Source organism: Poromitra crassiceps (genome assembly GCF_964638095.1).
Source record: "Poromitra crassiceps genome assembly, contig: HAP1_SCAFFOLD_233, whole genome shotgun sequence".
Classification (NCBI taxonomy): Eukaryota; Metazoa; Chordata; class Actinopteri; order Beryciformes; family Melamphaidae; genus Poromitra; species Poromitra crassiceps.
Genome location: NW_028152159.1, coordinates 231452 through 252455, shown reverse-complemented (window position 1 = coordinate 252455; position 21004 = coordinate 231452). Strand labels below are relative to the sequence as shown.

At 44.7% G+C, this 21004-nt stretch overlaps 2 protein-coding genes across 7 annotated transcripts in view; both read right to left on the bottom strand.

Moving 5' to 3' along the window:
• The window catches only part of LOC310770811 (uncharacterized protein), a 34435-nt gene extending 14515 nt beyond the window's left edge, over positions 1 to 19920 (bottom strand). Inside the window, exons 1-11 of one of the 3 annotated variants that reach the window (XM_083663519.1) lie at positions 19783 to 19920; positions 12991 to 13156; positions 12779 to 12822; positions 11446 to 11735; positions 9852 to 9958; positions 6817 to 6919; positions 5638 to 5714; positions 5361 to 5467; positions 4778 to 4854; positions 4423 to 4570; positions 1512 to 1729 (exon numbers count right to left, since the gene is read on the bottom strand). In XM_083663519.1, the coding sequence (XP_083519645.1) occupies positions 1512 to 1729; positions 4423 to 4463 (259 nt within the window). In that variant the 5' untranslated portion in view covers positions 4464 to 4570; positions 4778 to 4854; positions 5361 to 5467; ... (5 more) ...; positions 12991 to 13156; positions 19783 to 19920. Of the gene's footprint in view, positions 1 to 1511; positions 1730 to 4422; positions 4571 to 4777; positions 4855 to 5360; positions 5468 to 5637; positions 5715 to 6816; positions 6920 to 9851; positions 9959 to 10134; positions 10250 to 11445; positions 11736 to 12778; positions 12823 to 12990; positions 13157 to 14604; positions 14623 to 19782 lie in introns of those variants that run through there. The other 2 variants (XM_083663520.1, XM_083663521.1) reach the window with 2 other exon arrangements.
• Positions 19921 to 20247: 327 nt separating this feature from the next.
• Positions 20248 to 21004, bottom strand: part of LOC310770812 (PDZ domain-containing protein 2-like) — a 53493-nt gene continuing 52736 nt past the window's right edge. For all 4 annotated transcript variants that reach the window (XM_083663523.1, XM_083663522.1, XM_083663524.1 and 1 more), the window contains one exon: positions 20248 to 20427. The gene's annotated coding sequence lies outside the window, so the exon portion shown is untranslated. The remainder of the gene's footprint in view (positions 20428 to 21004) is intronic.

The window sequence follows — 21004 nt, the reverse complement described above, 5'->3', positions numbered from 1 at the left end:
ATAAAACTTACTGGCAGGTTTAGAGTAACGTTAGGGGCAGATACCGTCACGGTAGGGTGCTTCAAAATGCGAAATATTGGGAAGCAATTTGCAAATTTTGCATGACCCGTTTTCTCCATTCTTCCACCCATTTTGGTCACGGTCTATTGTAAAAATGAACGTTAACTAATGAAAATTATCATTTTGAAAAAGAGAAGATGACCATACACGTCACATAAACGTTTTAGCAGGTGCTGGAGTGTAGCAGAGATAAAGTAGCCTAAAGAGAAGGCTGCTGCCACCAATGCTCCTATATATTTATCTTACAGAGCATTGATAGGTCTTCATCAGGTGATGATCACCACTGACCAATTCATAATCTCAGTCAGTGACATCATAAACATTTGGTTTACCATGCCCAACATCATCTGCCATTCTAACATGTCTCTGCTGCCCATTGACAGATACAGACTCAGAGGCAGACTGTTGCATATGTCAAGCTTAATTAACATGTTGGTTGTGATTGGCTGTGATCACCTGTGTTGCAGCTGACTAATAACTAATGTGGATCCATCATGGTATTCACAATCATAATTCATAATTTTATGAATCGGGGTAAATTACCGTGGTGCAGATTTTGCGTGCTGCTGTTCTGTCACTGCAGAGTTTTATGAATTAGCCCTAATAAAAGTCAAATGACTTTTCTCTCTGATTGTGTGTTTTAATAAGCTACTCTATGTGAGATGGCTCCGTAGGCACTGAAGTGACCACAAACCCACTGACCGCTACAACTTAAAAACGGTTTTCCATCACAAGCTCTCCCATCACATGATGTGTGTGGCAGTATCTTGTGATGAGCTCGTGACTCTTGGCAACAACCAATGAAGTCACAGACAGACAGTATATCATCAAAAAAATCACTACAAGAGTGACGGTAGCAGCACGCCAAAAATTGAGATGCAAGACTTCAGATTTCCACTTTCTTTTTTTATTGAGGGTCAACGCGTTTCGGCATATGTGCCTTCATCAGAGCATGCTCTGCTCTGATGAAGGCACATATGCCGAAACGCGTTTAAATGCAAATTAAAACACCCTGGCCTTTTTATCTCTCTTATTCTTTTGAGCGGAGTGGAGCGGTGAGTGCGAGCGGGTGAAATCTGTATCGAGCGGGGAGCGGTCTGGAGCGGCCGTGAGCGCTGGAGCGGGTGGAAAGGACCGCTCTGGGAGCGAGGAGCGGTAATTATCACCGCTCCGCTACCCTAACCCTCTGGTGTATATATATGTATATATATATATATATATATATATATATGCTCTGCTCATTGCTTAACATATTATGTACAGTACTTGCTCTATAGTGAACTTTGTGACAAACGTGTTTCATAAGAAGCTATTCACTTGACTTGTGCATAGATTATCAACGGCAGTCCACCATGACATCATGTTTCCGTTTGAATGTATATCTTAACACACCCCCGCCTGCCATCACATATACGTTCAGAACGTTTGGAAAGCACTACAGTAGAGCTGACCTATGACCCGTGCCACCAGACACAGGATGACAGTGACCGTGACGAAGGTCCAGTTCCAGGAGTGCTGTCCGTCCACCGTGGCCACGCCCAGGAAGTTGAAGATGAGCGTCTCGCTGACGCTGCTCCACATCTTCAGGAAGTACTTGATGGTGGTGTGGGACTTGTGGGATATCTTGGCCTCCACGTAGGGTCGCATCACTGCCCCGCATGCTATCAACCTGTAAGGACAAGGGACAAGATGCTAATGCCTTTTGCATCAGTTGAATGGATAATAAAGTGAGTGAACATTTGATTGTTTTATGAGATTTGAAAAGTTTCCTAACTCCTCAGAAAATGTTCGCTCTTCTTTCTGAATCTAGCTTTGATGGTCTTAGTATAAAAGCAAACATTATCAAATCACTGATTATTGCTTCTGAGAATAATATGGGAACAGCAGTGTTTCCCCTAGAAAAATTTCAGGCCTGGAGGGATTTCGAAATGTACCCCGACCGCAACGATGGGGGCCCTCACTGGCGACACTAAACTTTTAGCTAACCTGTTCGCATCCATGTACGCAATGGCATCCCAAGTATCATCATACTATTATGGGATGCGATGCGAACAGTTGTATTATGGGATGTGCGTTTCCCAGGCAACGACACACGTTGACACGTTTTGGAACAGCGCTGCACGCTGGCACAATGCTCCTAAAAGCAAAATGCTTATTGTTTTTAATGATTTGGCATCTTCTATTACTGTCAACACTGTCAACACCAGCATTGTTGTATTGTAATAATATGCCATAAAGGTTTATTGAAATTTTGGGGAAAGCAGGAAAAAAAATCAATCTTTTTTCTGGCCTGGCGGGGGCGCCGTTGGCCTGGAACACACTGGAACAGGCAATCTGAACAAAATAGCATTTTCAACTCTTCTCCAGCAACAAAGGGGAACAGTGATGTCAGAGGTTACTGCATAACAAATTGCTCCAATTTCCAGCCTAAGTTCCATTCTGATCAGAAAACACACACGACAGCCAGAGAGAGACGTCCCCATCCCAGTCTGGTAACCACTTCTACTATCATGTCAAAGATGCATTCTGATCAGGAAAACACACACGACAGCCAGAGAGAGACGTCCCCATCCCAGTCTGGTAACCACTTCTACTATCATGTCAAAGATGCATTCTGATCAGAAAACACACACGACAGCCAGAGAGAGACGTCCCCATCCCAGTCTGGTAACCACTTCTACTATCATGTCAAAGATGCATTCTGATCAGAAAACACACACGACAGCCAGAGAGAGACGTCCCCATCCCAGTCTGGTAACCACTTCTCCATCATGTCAAAGATGCATTCTGATCAGAAAACACACACGACAGCCAGAGAGAGACGTCCCCATCCCAGTCTGGTAACCACTTCTCCATCATGTCAAAGATGCATTCTGATCAGAAAACACACACGACAGCCAGAGAGAGACGTCCCCATCCCAGTCTGGTAACCACTTCTACTATCATGTCAAAGATGCATTCTGATCAGGAAAACACACACGACAGCCAGAGAGAGACGTCCCCATCCCAGTCTGGTAACCACTTCTACTATCATGTCAAAGATGCATTCTGATCAGGAAAACACACACGACAGCCAGAGAGAGATGTCCCCATCCCAGTCTGGTAACCACTTCTCCATCATGTCAAAGATACATTCTGATCAGGAAAACACACACGACAGCCAGAGAGAGATGTCCCCATCCCAGTCTGGTAACCACTTCTACTATCATGTCAAAGATACATTCTGATCAGGAAAACACACACGACAGCCAGAGAGAGATGTCCCCACCCCAGTCTGGTAACCACTTCTACTATCATGTCAAAGATGCAGAGGCCGAAAAACTAATGTCATCCAAGTTGCATAAGGCACTACAGCTGCTCATCATTCCACCTCTACAGCAATATTGGATTGCCTCAGGAGGTCCCTGAAGACCATCAAGGACACAAACCACCCCCACATGTGAACCACATGTTCTCCCTGTTACCCTCAGGGAGGAGATACACTGTCCCAAAAGCACGCACAAATCGCTTGAGGGACAGTTTCTTCCCGCAGGCCACGAGACTCCTTAACATACACAAATAAACTCCCAACAATCATGTAGTAGCTGTACTGCAGCTGCTACCATTACGTATGTTTAATTCTAATTAGGTCTATGCTATTTGCACCTGTGCAAACAGAATGTTTAATTATTAAACATTATTATAATTATGTTTAAATTATGTCTATACTATTTGCACCTATGTGCAGTGAATATGTCACTGTTTTTTGGCTTGTTTTATTGCTTGTTGTGTCTCTTGTTGTTTTTGCACTCATATGCCCTGCTATTTTGCACTATGTTGTAACGGAGTCTACAGCACAAGAATTTCACATGTGATACTTGTACTACGGACTGGAGTGACAATACAAATCTTGAATCTTGAATCTTGGATTGGCTATAAGGGCATGAGGGAGGGGTGAGAAAAGGAATTGACACTGGGAAGCTGTTTCATGACTCTTATATCAGGGGCTCAGGGGCTCCTGGCCTTTCAACAGACTGTCCTTGACTGAGCGTCTCCGAGGTGCTCTTTTAAGAGAGGCATTAAATAGACCAATGGCCACAGGCAGGAATGATTTCCTGTGCCTCTCCGTATTGCATCTAGGTGGAATCAGTCTCTCACTGAACGTACTCCTGTGTTTGACTAGCACGCCGTGGAGTGGGTGTGAGTCGTTGCTCATGATGGAGCGTAGCCTGGACAACGTTCTCTTCTCTGACACCGCAGTCAGAGAGCCCAGATCCAGCCCCACAATGTCCCTGGCCTTACGGATCAGTTTGTTGAGTCTGTTGGCGTCCGCTGCCTTCAGCCTGCTGCCCCAGCACACAATAGCATACAGTGCTTCCCCACCTGGTTCTACAAGTCCTGGATCTCCCGCTGATGTTTCTCATCCTTGATTTTGGAGATGAGCTCTTGGGTCAGCATCCACTCCTTCGCCCCCTGCTCACTGCAGAGGTCAAAGTAGTGGATTCTCTCCTCCTTCAGGCGTGTTGTCAACCTAAAAGAGACAGGCGAGCAGTGAAACTGTGGGTCAGGCAATTTATACATGAATGAATAAAAACAGCTTCATCAGAAGTCCTGTCGTTTTTTCTGAGTCACAAATGAGAAATGGTCTCTTGTCGTACAACCAGCACTCATGAAAAGAAATGAAAAAAGAAGAGAGACTCACATTCCCTTCAAGTGTTTTGAGTCCTTAGGTGCTTACCTGTTGATCTCTAGCTCCTGTTCCTCACGCTGTCCTTTCAGCTTCTCCAGACTGCGTTTCAACTGGATGTTCTCAGTCTGTATAGATAGATGGTTACAGAGTGAGATGAGAAACAGTAAATGTACAGTATGAAATAGGCCACGCCCATCACGGGGGAAAAGCACAGTTCATTTCCACACACCAGTGTCATTTTCCTTGAATTAAACATAGCTAAAAGCTGTTGTGTGGTGGGCTGCGCAGACAACAAATGTAAAAAAAAATCGCCAGTTAACATTTTTTTGTACTCCCAAGGAAAACAAGGAAGCCATTGAGAATTGGCAAGAAGAAAAATGTGGATGTTGCTGTCAATGAAGTAAGTTGGAGTGTTCATCTTCCGCATATACGATATTTTTGTGCAACACCCGACCATGCACGCGACATAGGAGGAATGCCAGGATTGGAGGGGAGATTGTGTTTTCCCCCGTTTTGGGCGTGGTTTCTGAATGATGGCACGCTCCGCAGTGTCTCTATGGGGGGGAGGTAGGTGGAGTTTAACAGTTTATGAAAACTCATTCAAATTCATGTGTGCTTCTTCATGCTCTACCTTGCTGTTCCAGCTGCTTGGTCAGCACGGCCACATCCTGCTCCATCCGCCAGTTGCTGCAGGCATCGGTCATGAGCAGAAGGTCATGGAGAGGAGACCAGCTGCCACTGGAATGAAGGCAAATTAAAGTATTACATTTTAATGCCAAATATTGTTCCAACTGTAGGGCTGTCCCAAATACTAATTTACCTCTGGATTCAAATGCTAGCCCTACATTACGCCCTTTGAAGACATTTGATAAATCACACAAGCTTTCAGATCAAGTCCAGAATTATACCTGGTTGAAGGAGAAGGCACTGTTTCACAGAACCATGTCGCTGGGCGGTGGGCTGGGAGCTCTGGCTTGTTTGTTAACTGTAAAAAGATTGAAACAAAGTCATGACATTTAGTCTAAAGACAGGTAGGTAATTTTTTATTTATTTATTTCAGGGACAGTGCAACATTAATGAACATTTCCATGTAAATGTGCCGGATTATAGCCTTAGCTAATTTCCATCCGTAGTCCCTCGACAGGTGAGGTACAAAAAAGTTTAAAAAGAAGAAATAGAAAAATTAGTGCATACATAGGGCAACTGACAGGGGTGCAATGTAGGTGACACATACATACACATAGGGTAAAAAGGAGAGGAGACATACATATACATGAAGGAGGCATTTAACTTTGCAATTCAAGTGGGCACATACAGACCTTCAATTCCGGTATGTAATACAAATAAAACAAAAACAGGAAACATTAGGGACATTGACCAAGGTAGACATAGGACTTACAAGGATATATATATACAAAAACAACACATGAAACAAAAGGGTTTAGATATGGTCGCAGTTTTGATTTGATCTGAGCCATGACTTTAACAGCCCCTTAAAGGTGTGAAAACTGCTACTCTCTCTGACTGACATTGGTAGGCTATTCCACAGTTTGCTACCCCTGTAGGACAAAACATTTTGTCCGACAGAGGACCGTCTCAGAGGTAGTTCACAGTCACCTCTCGACGAGCTTCGCGTGGTGTTCTGGGTAGCTCTCCGTTTGATAAAGCATTCTAAAGGAGGTGGTGCTAGCCCATGAAGGATTTTATAAATCATACAGGCAATTTTAAATTTTTTATAATTGTCAAAGCTGAGGAGCTTGTACTTTAGAAGTATATTGCAATGATGGTAAGATAGGTTTCTTATCTAAAATTTGCAGGGCCTTTTTATATAGAGACTCGACGGGCTTCAAGGTGGTTACTCCTGTGAAGGACCAGTGAGGCAGTATGTAGTATGTAGTATATGTGCAAAAATCATTGAATGGAGAAAGGTTAGAGCCGCACTGTCAGTCAGAGATGCTCTAATCTGCCTAAAATTGCAGAGATTGAATTTTAGAGTGTTCGATACCTTTTTTATATGACTCTTGAAAGAGAGTCATATAATAATAGCTCGTAAAATAACAGGTTAGTGATGTGAGTGACCCACTTACCCAGCTGTGAAGTGACTTCAGGCCCATGGCCACGTTAATTAGCATGGCTGCCATTTTCCAGTTGAACTGATGAGTTGTAGGAGTTCACTTGTTGGTTTGCAACCTGGCAATGTAAAAAAATATTTAATTATAATTAATGTGAAAATCAACTTTTCTCCATCAGATATAGATCAACACATAAGCACAGTGAAACTATAAAAGGCACTTATAGGAACATGTCCACATATATGTGAGTCACAGCACTAAAACCAGGGTTAGTCAGCAGCATGATAATCGCATTCTGAGAAACATTCAGTCAACAAATGAACTACGGTAACTACATCAGATTTCTCAAGACAGCCTGACACGCCCACACAGTCCGCGGGAGAAAATACACTCTAAAAACTAATTGATTCTCATGACTTTTGCCATGACTGTCAAACCTAAATTTATATACTTTGCGACGTTCATCATCGTTCAAATTTGGCTGGTGGCTTATTAACATAGGGTCCTGTGATGTGATGAACTCAAAATGCTAAATAATAAAGAAATATTTCTGGTTTCCAGGGACTTTAAATATCAACAACTAGCCAACAGATATTATTAAAGCTGGTGGGCTTCATGGAAAGAGTGTGACTCGGTTGACCGTTATATCAAACTGGTAATTCAGTGTCGTTTTATTGCCACACAACTAACGTTATTAGCTCACAACTAACAACTATGTTCCAGGTCATCTCAAAAACAATGCAACGGACACAGCGTAGCGTTACATTAGGCCTTGGCCACACTGATCCGTGGTGTCTGTCCGTGTGCGTTCATTTCTCTGTTCACTTCCATTCATTTTCAATGACAGCTGTCCGACTGTCCGTGGAGTACTCAGAAGCGTACGTATCCAGAAGATTTGCATACGTTTTGATGGACAGAAAGTTGAAGAGGGATGAACTTTTTCTGGATAGACGTATCGGATGGTCGGATGGTCGGATAGTCACTGTCCGTTTAGCCAATCAGAGTCGAGGTCTCGAGAGGAGGCGTTCCGAGATTTGTTTCAACTTTTCAAAGAAGATGCCGGCCGAGGCGGTGAAGGAGGCTATAATTAATGCTGTGTACACCATCCCGCTGTTGTCCAACGTGCCACATTGCTCTTAAAGGGCTCGCGCCGCATTAACTACAGTAATAATCACATGGGGGGAAAAAACACATTTTCACATGAGTGGGGCACGCGCAAATACCACCGTGACGTCACGATGTACCAAATCGCCCATTCATTTGAGGGCACAAAAAAAAGCAGGTTTGAACCCATAGAGGGAACTTATGCTGCTGAAATGATAGGGGTTTGTACAATTTTAACAGATTGGTCACAGATGTGGAGATTTTGACCAGAATCCTTCACATACCACCCCAAAAGCCATATATATTGGTTAAAAGCTGAAAAAGGTGTTTGGGGGTTTAGTCCTGCTTTAACTATACTTACTAGTTTCAACTACATTTGCTGGGCAGTCATTATTGGTGTCTACAAAAACAACATTTTGATTGAGTTAAAGGCTACAATGTAACAATGAGAACAATTAGACTACCATAACCTGAACATTACTGAATTTAGTTCATTGATACACAAATTTCAAACCAACTCACTAAGTTAATTTGAACCCAAGTAGCTGCCAAAATAATGGAAGCATTCAAGTAATTGAGGGATGCATTATTATAGAAAGCAGGCTAAATTGGCACCCCCCAATGGGGGGGAAATCGACAGGATGTTTTATTTTATTATTCTCGTGAATTCCTGCCCAGCTTGATCTGCTCTGTGCTGCTTGACGTGACTCTTGAGAGAAGCTAAAATACACAGGCTGATTTGTGGAGCAGAGCGGAGAGCCGCTTCGGGGACGCCTCTGGTGGACACAAGTATTCACTAGACAGGCTACGTCCGCCTCATCTCGCCGTCGTAATGCAACGTTTCCTGGTGGAATCTCAATCTGCCCGGCTGCCCGGCAGAGACTTTAGTCCCAAAAGAGAAAAAAAACTTGAATGGATTTGCATCAAAGGAGATTTAGAAGTGAGTAGACGCAAATCCGTCTGAAGAATAAGTAAGTAGACGCGTCTACCTGCGTTTAACCAGACCGTTTAACGTCTCACATTCAAAGCACTTCATACTCCCAGAGCTGGCGTAAGCCATATAAAAACCCTCTGGCTTTACCCAAAATTAAAACGTCCAGAGTTTGTGTCTTTGAAAACAAACTGCTAAAGCTGCGTTCACACCGACCTATTAAATTTTTTCGCTGGCATCGAGTTTACATACAAAGTCAATGCAAACGAGCGATTGAGCGTATATTCGCCCGGGAGAAAAATCGCTGGGCGTCCGAGCGACAGAGACAGAACGATAGGGCGAAAATACGCCCGAGATGAAATATCCCAACTCGAGCGAAATTACGCTGGCATCAGTCGCTCGCTGTTCAACGCTGATTGGCTGCCGTGTGAGAGTGAGTCAAGGATCACACTGGCTTGGAACAAACCGCTGGTTTATTGTGTGGCAACAAACTGCATTGACAGCTGATTGACAGGCTGACAGCTGACATGAAGTGAAGTCTGTACTACCGGTATAGAGCTCGCATTAGGAGCACGCTGATAGGCTTAGCTTGTAAACAACTACGGTGGCTCGGCCTCGTAGTGGACAAACATCATGACATTGCGTAACGTTATAGCCCCCACATGTCCGTCAATTATTGTGCCTGTTGACGAGCGATTTAAACAGAGCGACAGAGCGATTCCAAAGGGTTGAATCGAGCGACAGAGAGAAAAATAAATATCTCGGTGTGAACACAGCTTAACCAAGGCCAAGACAATAAGCACGTTTCCTTCACAACAACTGGCCAGGTGGCACAATTTCATCTGTTTTCCTCTAGGAGGCAGCCAAACTTCATTTGTCTGAAACATCAAAGCGCTATAATGAAGAAAATGTGAGTTAAGGTTAAGTTCTGGTCCCACACCGGCCCGCCCAGTTGTTTAGTGGTGGAAAAAGCTGAGTGGACTTTCTAGCGGTCTGCAGAGGGAGTGTGTTTTACCCGCATTTCTTCTTCTGGGTGTGTCTTGCTTTGATGAGGGCCAGGATGGCTGCTTCATCATAGTGGTGGTTGCACTTCTTATTCTTCATGGGATTCACCATATCCACCTTGAGAAGCATAATAATGCAATTAGTAAGATAGAACCTAACGAGTGGTTGTCGACTCAACATGGGGTCTGGGGACCATCAGGGGGTCCCCAGTAAGCTGGTGATTTGTTAAAGTTAAACATTTCATTGACAGGGTGGGTCTGGGTAGTGTAGAGGTATAATAAGCACTCGCCTACCACCACGGAGACCCGGGTTCAATTCCCGGGCAGCGGTATTTTCGGCGTGCTCAAGACGTTCCTACAGACACAATTGCCCGTGTCTATCGGTGGGAAGCCAGCGGCGTATGAGTCCTGGTCGCTGCACTAGCACCTCCTCTGGTCAGTTGGGGCGCCTGTTCGGGGGGGAGGGGAACAAGCTAGTTCACACGACTTCATCATCTGTCAATAATGCCCCGACCCACCTCACCAGGTAGGACTATGTGAACATGGGTGAAAAGACGAGGGTAGTAAACATTATCCAGCTGTTTGGGTGTGTTATCGTCAAAAACCCAGTCTAGCATCATCTCTGTTGAAATTTTACTTCCAGGCAGGGGGGGGATATTTAGTGATTTGGGGGCAAGTGCAGCAGACAGATAGTGTCTTGCTTTATTTGTATTTTGCTTTCCCTAGCTGAATGTTGGTATTGGCAGTGGTAGGAGATTTAAATTCTTATATAATGCTGGATATTTAAATTAATAATAAAAACGCACCCATTAAGATTTTGCACCTTTTTTTCTTTCTCCAACTCTCTTTCTTATAGTATATAAATAATCTGATGCAAAAAACAATCGGGACACCCTCCACGTGAACATGCAAAACGGAGGGTTAAGGGCCAAGGGGTGACTTATCATTATGAGAACATGAAGTAGCTATGTAACGAACCTCCCGTGCTGCCGACAGCCTGCTCTGTTTGCTGTCCGAGTGTCCGTCACATAGATAACATCTCCCGCTTTATCTCCCGCTGCTGTTTGTAATCGATATATGGCCTTATTCCATACAAGCAGCAATTTAATTGAATCGTCCATAATCTTGAAATCAGATCATATCTCTATGCTAAGATAGGCTGCTACGCTACAAAACACAACAGACGGAGTGAACTCTGACCTGCCCCGGGTGTGCTTCATGAGAAGAAGCGAGAAGCGCTTCTGTTTGGTAACAGAATAAGAAGAGAAAACCACAGAAGAAGAACATAAGCACATCTGAGGTTCATTACATAGCTAATTCATGTTCCCATAATTATATAACAACCAACTGCGAGGTGACAGAAAATATGTTATTTACAGTGTGAACGACATATGCCCCATTTACGCCTGTTTTGGCCAGTTCCAGGACTCTACTTGGATCTGAATATCTTCTAGGGAGATCAGAATGAAACCAAAGTTATTTGGGCGAGTAAAACATATTTTAAGCTGGAAATAAGGTCTGGGGTGTAAAAAACAGGAATTCTCCTTTAAGAATGAACAATAGAGCGACTTGTCAGTGGGACGACAAAGACGGGAGGACGTTCACCCAAGCCTTAAGTGGGGGGTTGAGTCAGTCAGGGGGTGAGTTCCTCCATGGCTCCTCCTCGCAGGGCGCTGGACATGGCCCTACTGCGGGCCAGCCTGGAGTTGGAGGGAGGAGAGAGCCTCATGGAGCAGACCAGGGCTCCCACCTCCTCCTGCTTCTCGTCGTGCTGGAGCCTCATGGAGCAGACCAGGGCTTCCACCTCCTCCTGCTGCTCCTCGTGCTGGGACAGCTGCCGGTTGAAGGCGATAGCGTGCGCAGCGAACTGGGTCAAGTCTTTGGTGCTGCTGTTCCTGTCAGGAGAGAGAAGGGAGAAGAGCATCTGTAAGATCATGGATGCCTGTCTTTAACTAACTCTTCTGGTCCGAAAACGCCTACTGTCCGTTTGGAGTATGAAGACAAACAGTTTTGGGGACTCCAGAACGGGAGAACTCTCTCTCACACACACACACACACACACACACACACACACACACACACACACACACACACACACACACACACACACACACACACACACACACACACACACACACACACACACACACACACACACACACACACACACACACACGCGGTTGAATGCTCTCATTTAGGACACTTCATGCCCAAAAGAACATGTGGGGCCAAGTAAAAGTTAGCTTTCCTGCTCAGGACTAGACAGGAAGTGGTGCGATTTTGCTGCGTCAAGTTACCTACTGTAGGAGTTAACCAGGGTGAGACAGGAAGTAGAGCGATTTTGCCTTCAGAGTAAAAGCTTAGATTGTGAAACTTTTTTTCAGATTTCCCCTCCATTTGTACTTGGCCAATTTCCCCCTGCTGCCCAGGGTCACTGCTCCACCCTCTGCCAATCTGGGGAGAGCCGTAGACTAGCTCCATGCTTCCTCCAAGACATGCCAGCCGCTTCAGGACACATACCCTTAATCTGGCTTCCCACCCGCAGACCCATTGCCCGACACCCGACGGTAACCCGGGGGCGCGAACCTGCGACCCTCATGTTGGTAGGCAGGGAATCTACCGCTACACTACCCGGACGGCCTAGATTGTGAAACTTTTGAGAAAAGTAGGAAAATAAAGCTGGGCTGTGCAGAGCAACAGAAAAGGTTTGAGAGGTATAAAAGTATAATGTAATAGTATAAACGCACCACACATTGTCCAGTCTTCAGAAAGTAATACAATTATTTATGTATTATGTATTAATTAATTTAATTTAATTAATTAAAATGTATTTATCAATGTCCTTTGTTGCTCTGTAAAGCACTTTGCACAAGCACTGACAATTGTTTAAAGGGCTTTAGAGATGAATTTGACAGTTTTCAAAGCTATCTGCTTTTACCTTTGGAGAAAATGAGGAGTTGGAAGATCTCTCTCTGGAGCATTCTGGGGAAATGAAAACACCAGCATGGGTTCTTCATGTACACTTTAACTTTTAAATAACCACAAAATAAAGACTGTGAAATAAACTCCTAATTGTATTACTAATAAATGCCACTGGATGAATTAGAGTACCAGTAGTCATGTGTAAATACAAGTTTAGAAGACACCTACCCCCTGCACCCAGGGGTGCTGGAGGACCTGAGCAGCACTGAGACGCAGAGTGGCATCCCGGACCAGCAGCTTGGATATGAGGTCTTTGGCTCCCTCTGAGATGTGAGCCCAGTCCTTGTCTGGAAACTCATACTTGGCCCTCCTGGATGCTCTCAAACAGGTGACTCTGAGGAGAGATAATATCCCAGAAAATTGGTTAAAGCCCCAATCAGTAAGATTTTTGACATTTTTTACTGAAATATAACAGCTTTTTATTCACAGGACATGGTAGATTGACTTTTAATAGGGAGACCCTCGTCTTTATTTATCCCACACCGCCCTCCATTGGCCAGCACTGGGACTAAGCAGTTTGTCTGTCACGTCCCGTAGCAAGAAAAAAGAAAAAAGAGAAGCATGCGCTGTACAGCGGAAGCGCTGTGCTCATGAAAACGAGGAAGTAACTCGATTCGGATTTGCTACGAAAATGATGTTTCACCCGATGTCACAACATGTACATAGAGCTTTCTGGCGCTGTGTTTTGTTGACTTTGAACAGCGATATCGTTATCGATACTAATGCACGCAGAGGGCGCAGTTGGAAACTTACTGAATGGGGCTTTAATATTGTTCATATATCACAGTTTCGTAGTGTTACAGTCATCCCCCTTTCGCATGTAGATATGATCAATATTTATGTCTATTTGTTGTGGCTGTTCATCTTTTGATCTGCTCTGCTCATTTAGAAGGATATAGAGGCACCCTTTATACCTCTATATCACCTCTTTGTCCGTATGGTGCCTTTTTGTCCATACGGGGCTGCCATAGGCGTACTTAAAATGGCGTCTGCCTCGGCCCTCGAGAGGTCAGTCTGGTACGCACAACCACATCACCTGTGGACAGTTAATATTAGTGTCTGTCTCATTTTGCTTTGCTTTGTCACGTCTGTCCGGTCTCGTGTTTATGGGACGTCTTTGATCACTTGAGGACGGTCCTGGATCCCCTCACGTAGGATGCTTCTGGAGGCCACATCAGCTAAAGCCTCCAACCTACAGTATAGCAGACTCCAAACTAATTCAACCCTACTCAACGCATGCCTACATTCACCCATTCACTAGGGCTGGCACGGATCACGGATAATCCGTGACCCGTACGGATCAGCCCCCACGGTTCGGAACGCGGTTCGGAACATCAATAGTCCGCGGACCCCCCCCCCCCCCCCCCCCTTCGTTTCATTTAACGTTTAATGTTAGTGTATGAGAACGCCCAGCGCAGCCAGACACAGACAGGCATAATCATGGCAAGCACAATTGAGCTTCCTCATCCCTTGTCGCTGCTGTAAAGTATGTCTGAAGGCTGTGGCTAGTGGCTACTAAAGACAGAGTCACACAAACTTATTTCAACACCTCTGAAAAAGCACAGGAATGCGATCAGCGTGTTGCGCGCTGCACAAGATAACGAGAGCCACAACACACACACACACACACACACACACACACACACACACACGCGCGCACACGTTTCACAAACACATTATCACCGGACGGTGAAATGTTGCCTTAGGACACATAACAACAAAACAACACGTGGGGCCACTGAGTAGCTTAACGTAGCATCAACGTTATATTTCCAGACTGACCTGGTCTGGTCTGTAGGTCTGTACCCGTGTCATGTGACTGGTGCAAGCAACAGCCACGAAGTTAGGCATAGCAGTGCCACCTAAAACAGGAAGTTGGGTCGTTCTGCCTTCAGAGTAAAAGCATACATTGTGTCACTTATGAGAAAAAAATATTTTTTGAGCTGTGCAGGGCAACAAATGGTTAGAGAATTATAATAGTATTAAAAAAATCTAATCGAAAATCTAATTTTGAGAGAAAAAATCTGATATATATATTTTTTTGCTGATCCGAAAAATCCGTGATCCGTGGCTCAAAATCCGTCACGCGATCCGATCCGTGGGTTTTCTGATCCGTGCCAGCCCTACCATTCACACACACATTCATACACCAGTGGCGGCAAGCTACCATGCAGGGTGCTGGCACAGCCATCGGGAGCAATTTGGGGTTCAGTGCCTTGCACAAGGACACTTCGACGTGTGGACTGGAGGAGCCGGGGATGGAACCACCAACCTTCTGATTAGTGGACGACCCGCTCTACCTCCTGAGCCACAGCTGCCTACATAATATGTTATCTAGACAGAAAGAAAAGTTTTCTGTCAATAGATGAGTTCTATTTAGAAAAGGTTCTATTTGGAAAGGAACATTTCCCCCCCACAAAGACACACTACCTTCTAACGGTGCAAACACACTGGAAATGGAAGCATGTGGATAGTTTAATTTCGGCGTCCTTGTTAACGGAGTAGACGGACCACACCGGCCGTGGCGTGGCACGGGGTGGGACCACACCGGCCGTGGCGTGGCACGGGGTGGGACCACACCGGCCGTGGCGTGGCACGGGGTGGGACCACACCGGCCGTGGCGTGGCACGGGGTGGGACCACACCGGCTGTGGCGTGGCACGGGGCGGGCGGCTCCTGCCCTGCAGCGAGCGTTTCTGCGTCTGGCCTATTTTTGACACGAGCGGTCACGTGCAGCCAGGCATGAAGTCAGTACAAGTTGTGACATTTATCATCGTTTTCAAAGACTCGACTCACGTATGCCCCTGGGTTTCTGTTGCAGTAGAGTGTGAGGGGGCTGTTACAGGAATAAGTGATTTATTTTTCATTGTAGCTATGTAGCTAGAAATATAACCATAAAGCAGTGGTTTATTTTGGCCTTGAAGGCAATAATAAGCTGAAACATAATTTAAATGTAATGTAACACCCATCTATGTTTTACTATCATTACCATCCATTTGCAGATTGTGGGTTTGAATACAACATTTCTAATTCTAACCAATAAAGACTTGTTTGGATTAACAAGAACTGTGATAGTTTAAAAAGCTGACCACCAAAGATCAAATGTATACCAACCACCTACTACTCTCCACCTCTTAAAATGTTAGACTTGGGAATGTTGTTCCTGTTTTTAATTTAAGAGCAATTCTTATGCTTAGGAATAGGGATGCACCGATCCACATTTTTCACTTCCGATCCGATTCCGATACCTGAATTTGGATATCTGCCGATACCGATATTATTCCGATACCGATATTTTTCTTGAATATACAGCATAGGCAAAGATTTGGCCAATTAAAGATTTTTTTTTAAATATAGGCCTACCTTGCAAAAAGCAGACAAAATAAAGAAAATATACAAGGCAAAGAAGGATAGTATTATACATGGGCCCGTGCTGGAATTGCAAAAAAAAAAATATATATATATATATATATATATATACCGTAAATTCCGGACTATAACCCGCGGCTTTTTTCCTGTTTTTTGGCCTTTTTTGGCCCCTGCGGCTTATATAACGGTGCGGCTTATCTATGGATTTTTTCCCAAAAAAAAAAAAAAATCTCTCTTTTTTAGCACTCTTTCTAACTATAAATCCACTTCTGTTTTAATTTCCTCTCTTGCCCTCTTTTAACAACATAACATAACATAACATAACACAACACAGGTAAGCAGAAAGAAAAAGACGAAAGAAAGAAAGAAGCAATCACCGCCATGAATGAGGAAATGACTCACCTGCTGGAGGCTGGAGATACACGGCTTGGGCTAAACTTTTACTCCGTGAAACACTATCGATTAAGTCCGACATCGCTCAGAGGTTTGAGCAGCTTGAAAACAAGTTTGAAAACGTGCAGAAGTCCATCCACTCACTCACTAAAGAAAATAATGCAACCGTGAACAGAGTTTCTAAAAAAAGCGCATCAGCGCACTGGAGGACAAAAACAACACAGTGAGTCCGAAAGTGGATAAAATGCAAAAACATCGAAACGCTGCACACGCAGGTTGATGACTTAATCAGCAGGAGTAAAAGAAATAACATTCGCCTGATCAATGTAAAAGAGGGAGCTGAGATTGGTGACATGGACGCTTTCGTGGCAAAATCCTGTGTTACATGGACCTGAAGGAAGGCGAGAAACACCAGAGGTGGACAGGGCACACCGGGCGCCTCGGCCACGTCCAGACCCCGGCCTGCCACCGAGGGCCATCTTCATCTGCCTACTCCGCTGGCCCGACCGTCAACTCATCCTCCAGGCTGCGGTATATATATACGGTAAGCAGAAGCACATTGTTTTGTTTTAAAGTTGAAGGCTACATGCCATTTGTTCATTGGAAATGGTTGCATACTTTAATAAAGGAGAATATGTTGAAGAAATATCAGTCTGTTTTTTTTACCGTGGTACCGAAATTGGTACAGAGTACCGTGGAAATTCACTAGTACCGGTACCGAGTCGACTACTGAATTATTGGTACCGTGACATCACTAATTCTCTACAGTATCTCTATACAGTATATTCATTCTGTGAACCAGAAGAGGTTGCACTGGAAAGGACCGGCAGAGAGAGAGGGCGTGGCCTAAAGGACCAGCAGAGAGAGAGGGAGTGGCCTACCTTTCCTGGCCACCACATCCGCATCAATGATGGGGCATCCGAGCTCCCGCAGCATTGAAGACACTGTGCTCTTCCCTGAGGCGATACCGCCGGTCAGTCCCACCAAAAACATCTGGAGGCAAAGGTCAAAGGTCAGGATGTTACCAGAATCACTATCCATATTTACGGTCGGTGGTTCAAAGCCAAAGCCACACAAAAAACTGGAAAAATATTGTCTATTTTGTTGTATTATTAAAAACATAATAGCCTCAAACTGAGAGAGAAAAAAGTCAGAGCATGGTTAACTTGAACAGATTAAAAATACCTGCATACAAGAAAAATACACATCTGCAGATTAACAGGTTGTGCATTTGATGTATATAAAAAAAATAGATCCACACATAATAGTGTCTATTAAAAGCAAATGAAAGGGGATACATTTACAAAAACAGAGTATGGGAAATAAGTAAAAAATCTGTGCAAAAGGGTCTGTTGTACTGCTGTGGTAAGGCTTTAATAACAAGAAGATATAAAACAAGAGCGGCTCAAAGCCATCTATAACTTAATTGGGGGCTAGTGGACTGGACTGGTACATTAATTTCTAGAACATCTAGTTAGGGGCCATAGTGCAGCATGCTGTGTAACGTTACATTGAAAAATATAATTCTATTCTGGAGTGGAAGAGGATTTAGGAATGCATTATAACCATCTAAAATGAGGAAAAAACAACACCAAAGCCTAACTGGGAAACATGTCGAGGAAATCTTTTAAAACTGTAAATAAAAGATTGTCAGTGGGTAAAGCTATGCTGAACAACAACCCTGTTGAGTTGATCGGAAAAACTGTATGTAAATAATGTATGTGACTAGTTACTGAATTGTTACTTTCTCATGCTACCAGGAGGCAACACGCTCTCTGCTGTAAAAGTAACGTTACTACACAGCTGATGTTGGGCTCAGCAGCCAATTTATGGTGTCAGACTTGTTTGAGAGATTTGGAAAGTTATCGTTAGGTGGAAGGTTGTTCTTGGTTCAATGGGTATCTAAACCCCCGAGGCTTAACGTTAACAGAGCCTTACTTAATTTGTAATTAAATTCAAAAGCATTGTGACACTTTACTGTTTAGAGACTAGGGTTATTTGACCCTGCTTTCCAAATAGATAATAACTAATTAGCCTTTTCGCCTTACCTTATACGTGCGGCACTCCCTAACGTTAGTTGAACTGAAATTACAATGGAAATCCGTGCACAGGAGCCAGAGTGGGGAAGACGAAGTAAACAAACAAGCTTGCTAAACAAGCTAGCGTTAGCACAAGTGTATAGGTCAATACGACCACATGTGAGCAAATTATGCCGCAGCCATTTCCACCTCGAAATAAAACAATATGCAGTCAGATGAACAGGTTTAAACGACGCGTATTTCTTAAAACTGCTATCTAGAACTTTGAACTATAACGCATAGTCGAGTCGACTGGCTAACTGCAGTGCTAACAACCTAGCGCTAGACAGGAGCTCGCATCACAAACAATCTTCTTCTTCTTCTTCTTCTTCTTCTTCTTCTATTAGCTTTCCGGCAGACTGGATGCCTTGCGGCACATTGCTGCCTCTCACAGGCAAAGAACTTTTATGCTCTTTGTCACAGGTCTTCTTCTTCTTCTTCTTCTTTCAGATTTTCAGCAGTATAGTGTCAGACTTGGCGTCTTACTGCCCTCCGCAGGTGAAAGATATCAATTATGAAAAAATAAATAGTGTCCACCACCCCCCAATGTGCTCCAGTTAATAATATATTATTGTCCATACTGTCACTCAGACCCAGTTGTCCGGGTTTCCGCAAAAGCATCCCTCAGTATTTTATCGATCTCTGCTCCAGATACATCCACCACATTTAAGAACCTCTTAGCAGCGTCAAGCACCATCTCAATCCTCTCCGTCTTCCCACTCAAATTAGCAGCACAGTTTATAACCATGGCTATGAAAGCCAGGAATTGCTTCTTTTCCATGCAAATGACATTACTCTGGTTAGTTTGTCCCTTTTCCCTCTCCGGTTGTTTTTGCTCTGATTCTTTCTTTCTCTCCTCTGACATCTTAACTGCCTCTGCATATGATATTCCATTTTCCTCTCTAATCTTGCTCACTATTCTTTGCTCAACTCTTTTAGGGCACTGTGCTGACCCCACATGATGATTTCCGCCACAATGCAAGCACTTCACCTCATCTTTTCCTTTTCCTACCATACACCTTTTTCCATCACAATACTTGTCCCCACACCTCCCACAAATCGAACGTCCGCCACATAACCGGGGTGAAATTGGTTTTATATTCGATATTCGCCTGTTTTACCTCCAGGAGGCTTTGTGTTGTCGGGGAGGACGAAGACCCCCGTCTTCTCCTCATCCTGCGGGCTGCCTCCTCCGGCCAGGGGGAGTGTGTCTACGTCCGTCTCCGTGTCGGTGGATGTGGAGGGCACCAGCGTGATGCCTTGAGGGTTCATGTCATGGAACCAGGCCATGATGTTGCCCAGCAGGTTAGCGTTGGCCGCCGCCGCCGAGGACGGGTCGCGGCTGTCGCATGCGGTCCAGTCTGTGGTGTCGCTGGAGGACGAGAAGAGGCCCGTGGATGAGTTGCTGCCGCCCGGGGCCACCGGGATGGGCACGGAGCCGCCGTAGCTCCGCCGGTGACTCTCCGAGTGCCGAGACGCCACGGAGACACTGGCCGAGTACTGGCTGTTGATGTTGCCCAGCCTGGCCAGGTTATCTCCCAGCTCCAGCAGCTCTGAGCTGCTCAGCGAAGCTCTGGGGAGGACCTCCACTCCACGCCTGGAGCGCTCCGCTCCAGCCGGGAGGGCAGCGAGGTGCCGATGGCGCCGAGCGACGCTTCGTTGGCGAGGAACTGGTGGCTGGCCCCGCCCGCCATCGCAGAGTCCTGGAGTGACAGCTGGATGGCCAGGAGAATGTTAGGGTCATCGTCATCTAAAGAACCAAGAGCCTGGAACACGACAGAAAAAACCTGTTTAGCATTTATGCAACCAGGTTTAAAACAATCAAAACATCTGGAAGACTGACCGCAAAGGCGAGACCCTTTTACTTGATTATCATAGTTGTCATCGTCGTCGTGCTTAGAATTGCACCAGTTTGACAACTATAGTGTCACTACTTTTTCAACCATTTTTTGTAAGGGAGGATGCCCATGGAAATGGCACTGAAAGAAACTAGGAAAGTACCTGTGCCCACACACCTAACACCCACATTCAGAGGAATCCTGTTAAGTGAGAAATGAAATGCAGACGTTGCATAAAATAGCCACAGCTATGGCAACGTTTCACAGATGTTGCTCTTAAAAGCGGATTATACTCCATTAGCCCTTCTCCTAATGTCTCCCGCGGGTGGGGCTTGAGCAGAGCACACACACGCAGACACACTGACAAACATACATTTGCATAATGTCCCAAGATGCATTGTGGCATTCATAAGTTGACAAGGAAGCAACCAGATGAAGCTAAATAAGTGGTAGCTGTATTTAAGAGTATTGTTAACTGGTGAGATGATGCAATGCATGTACCTGC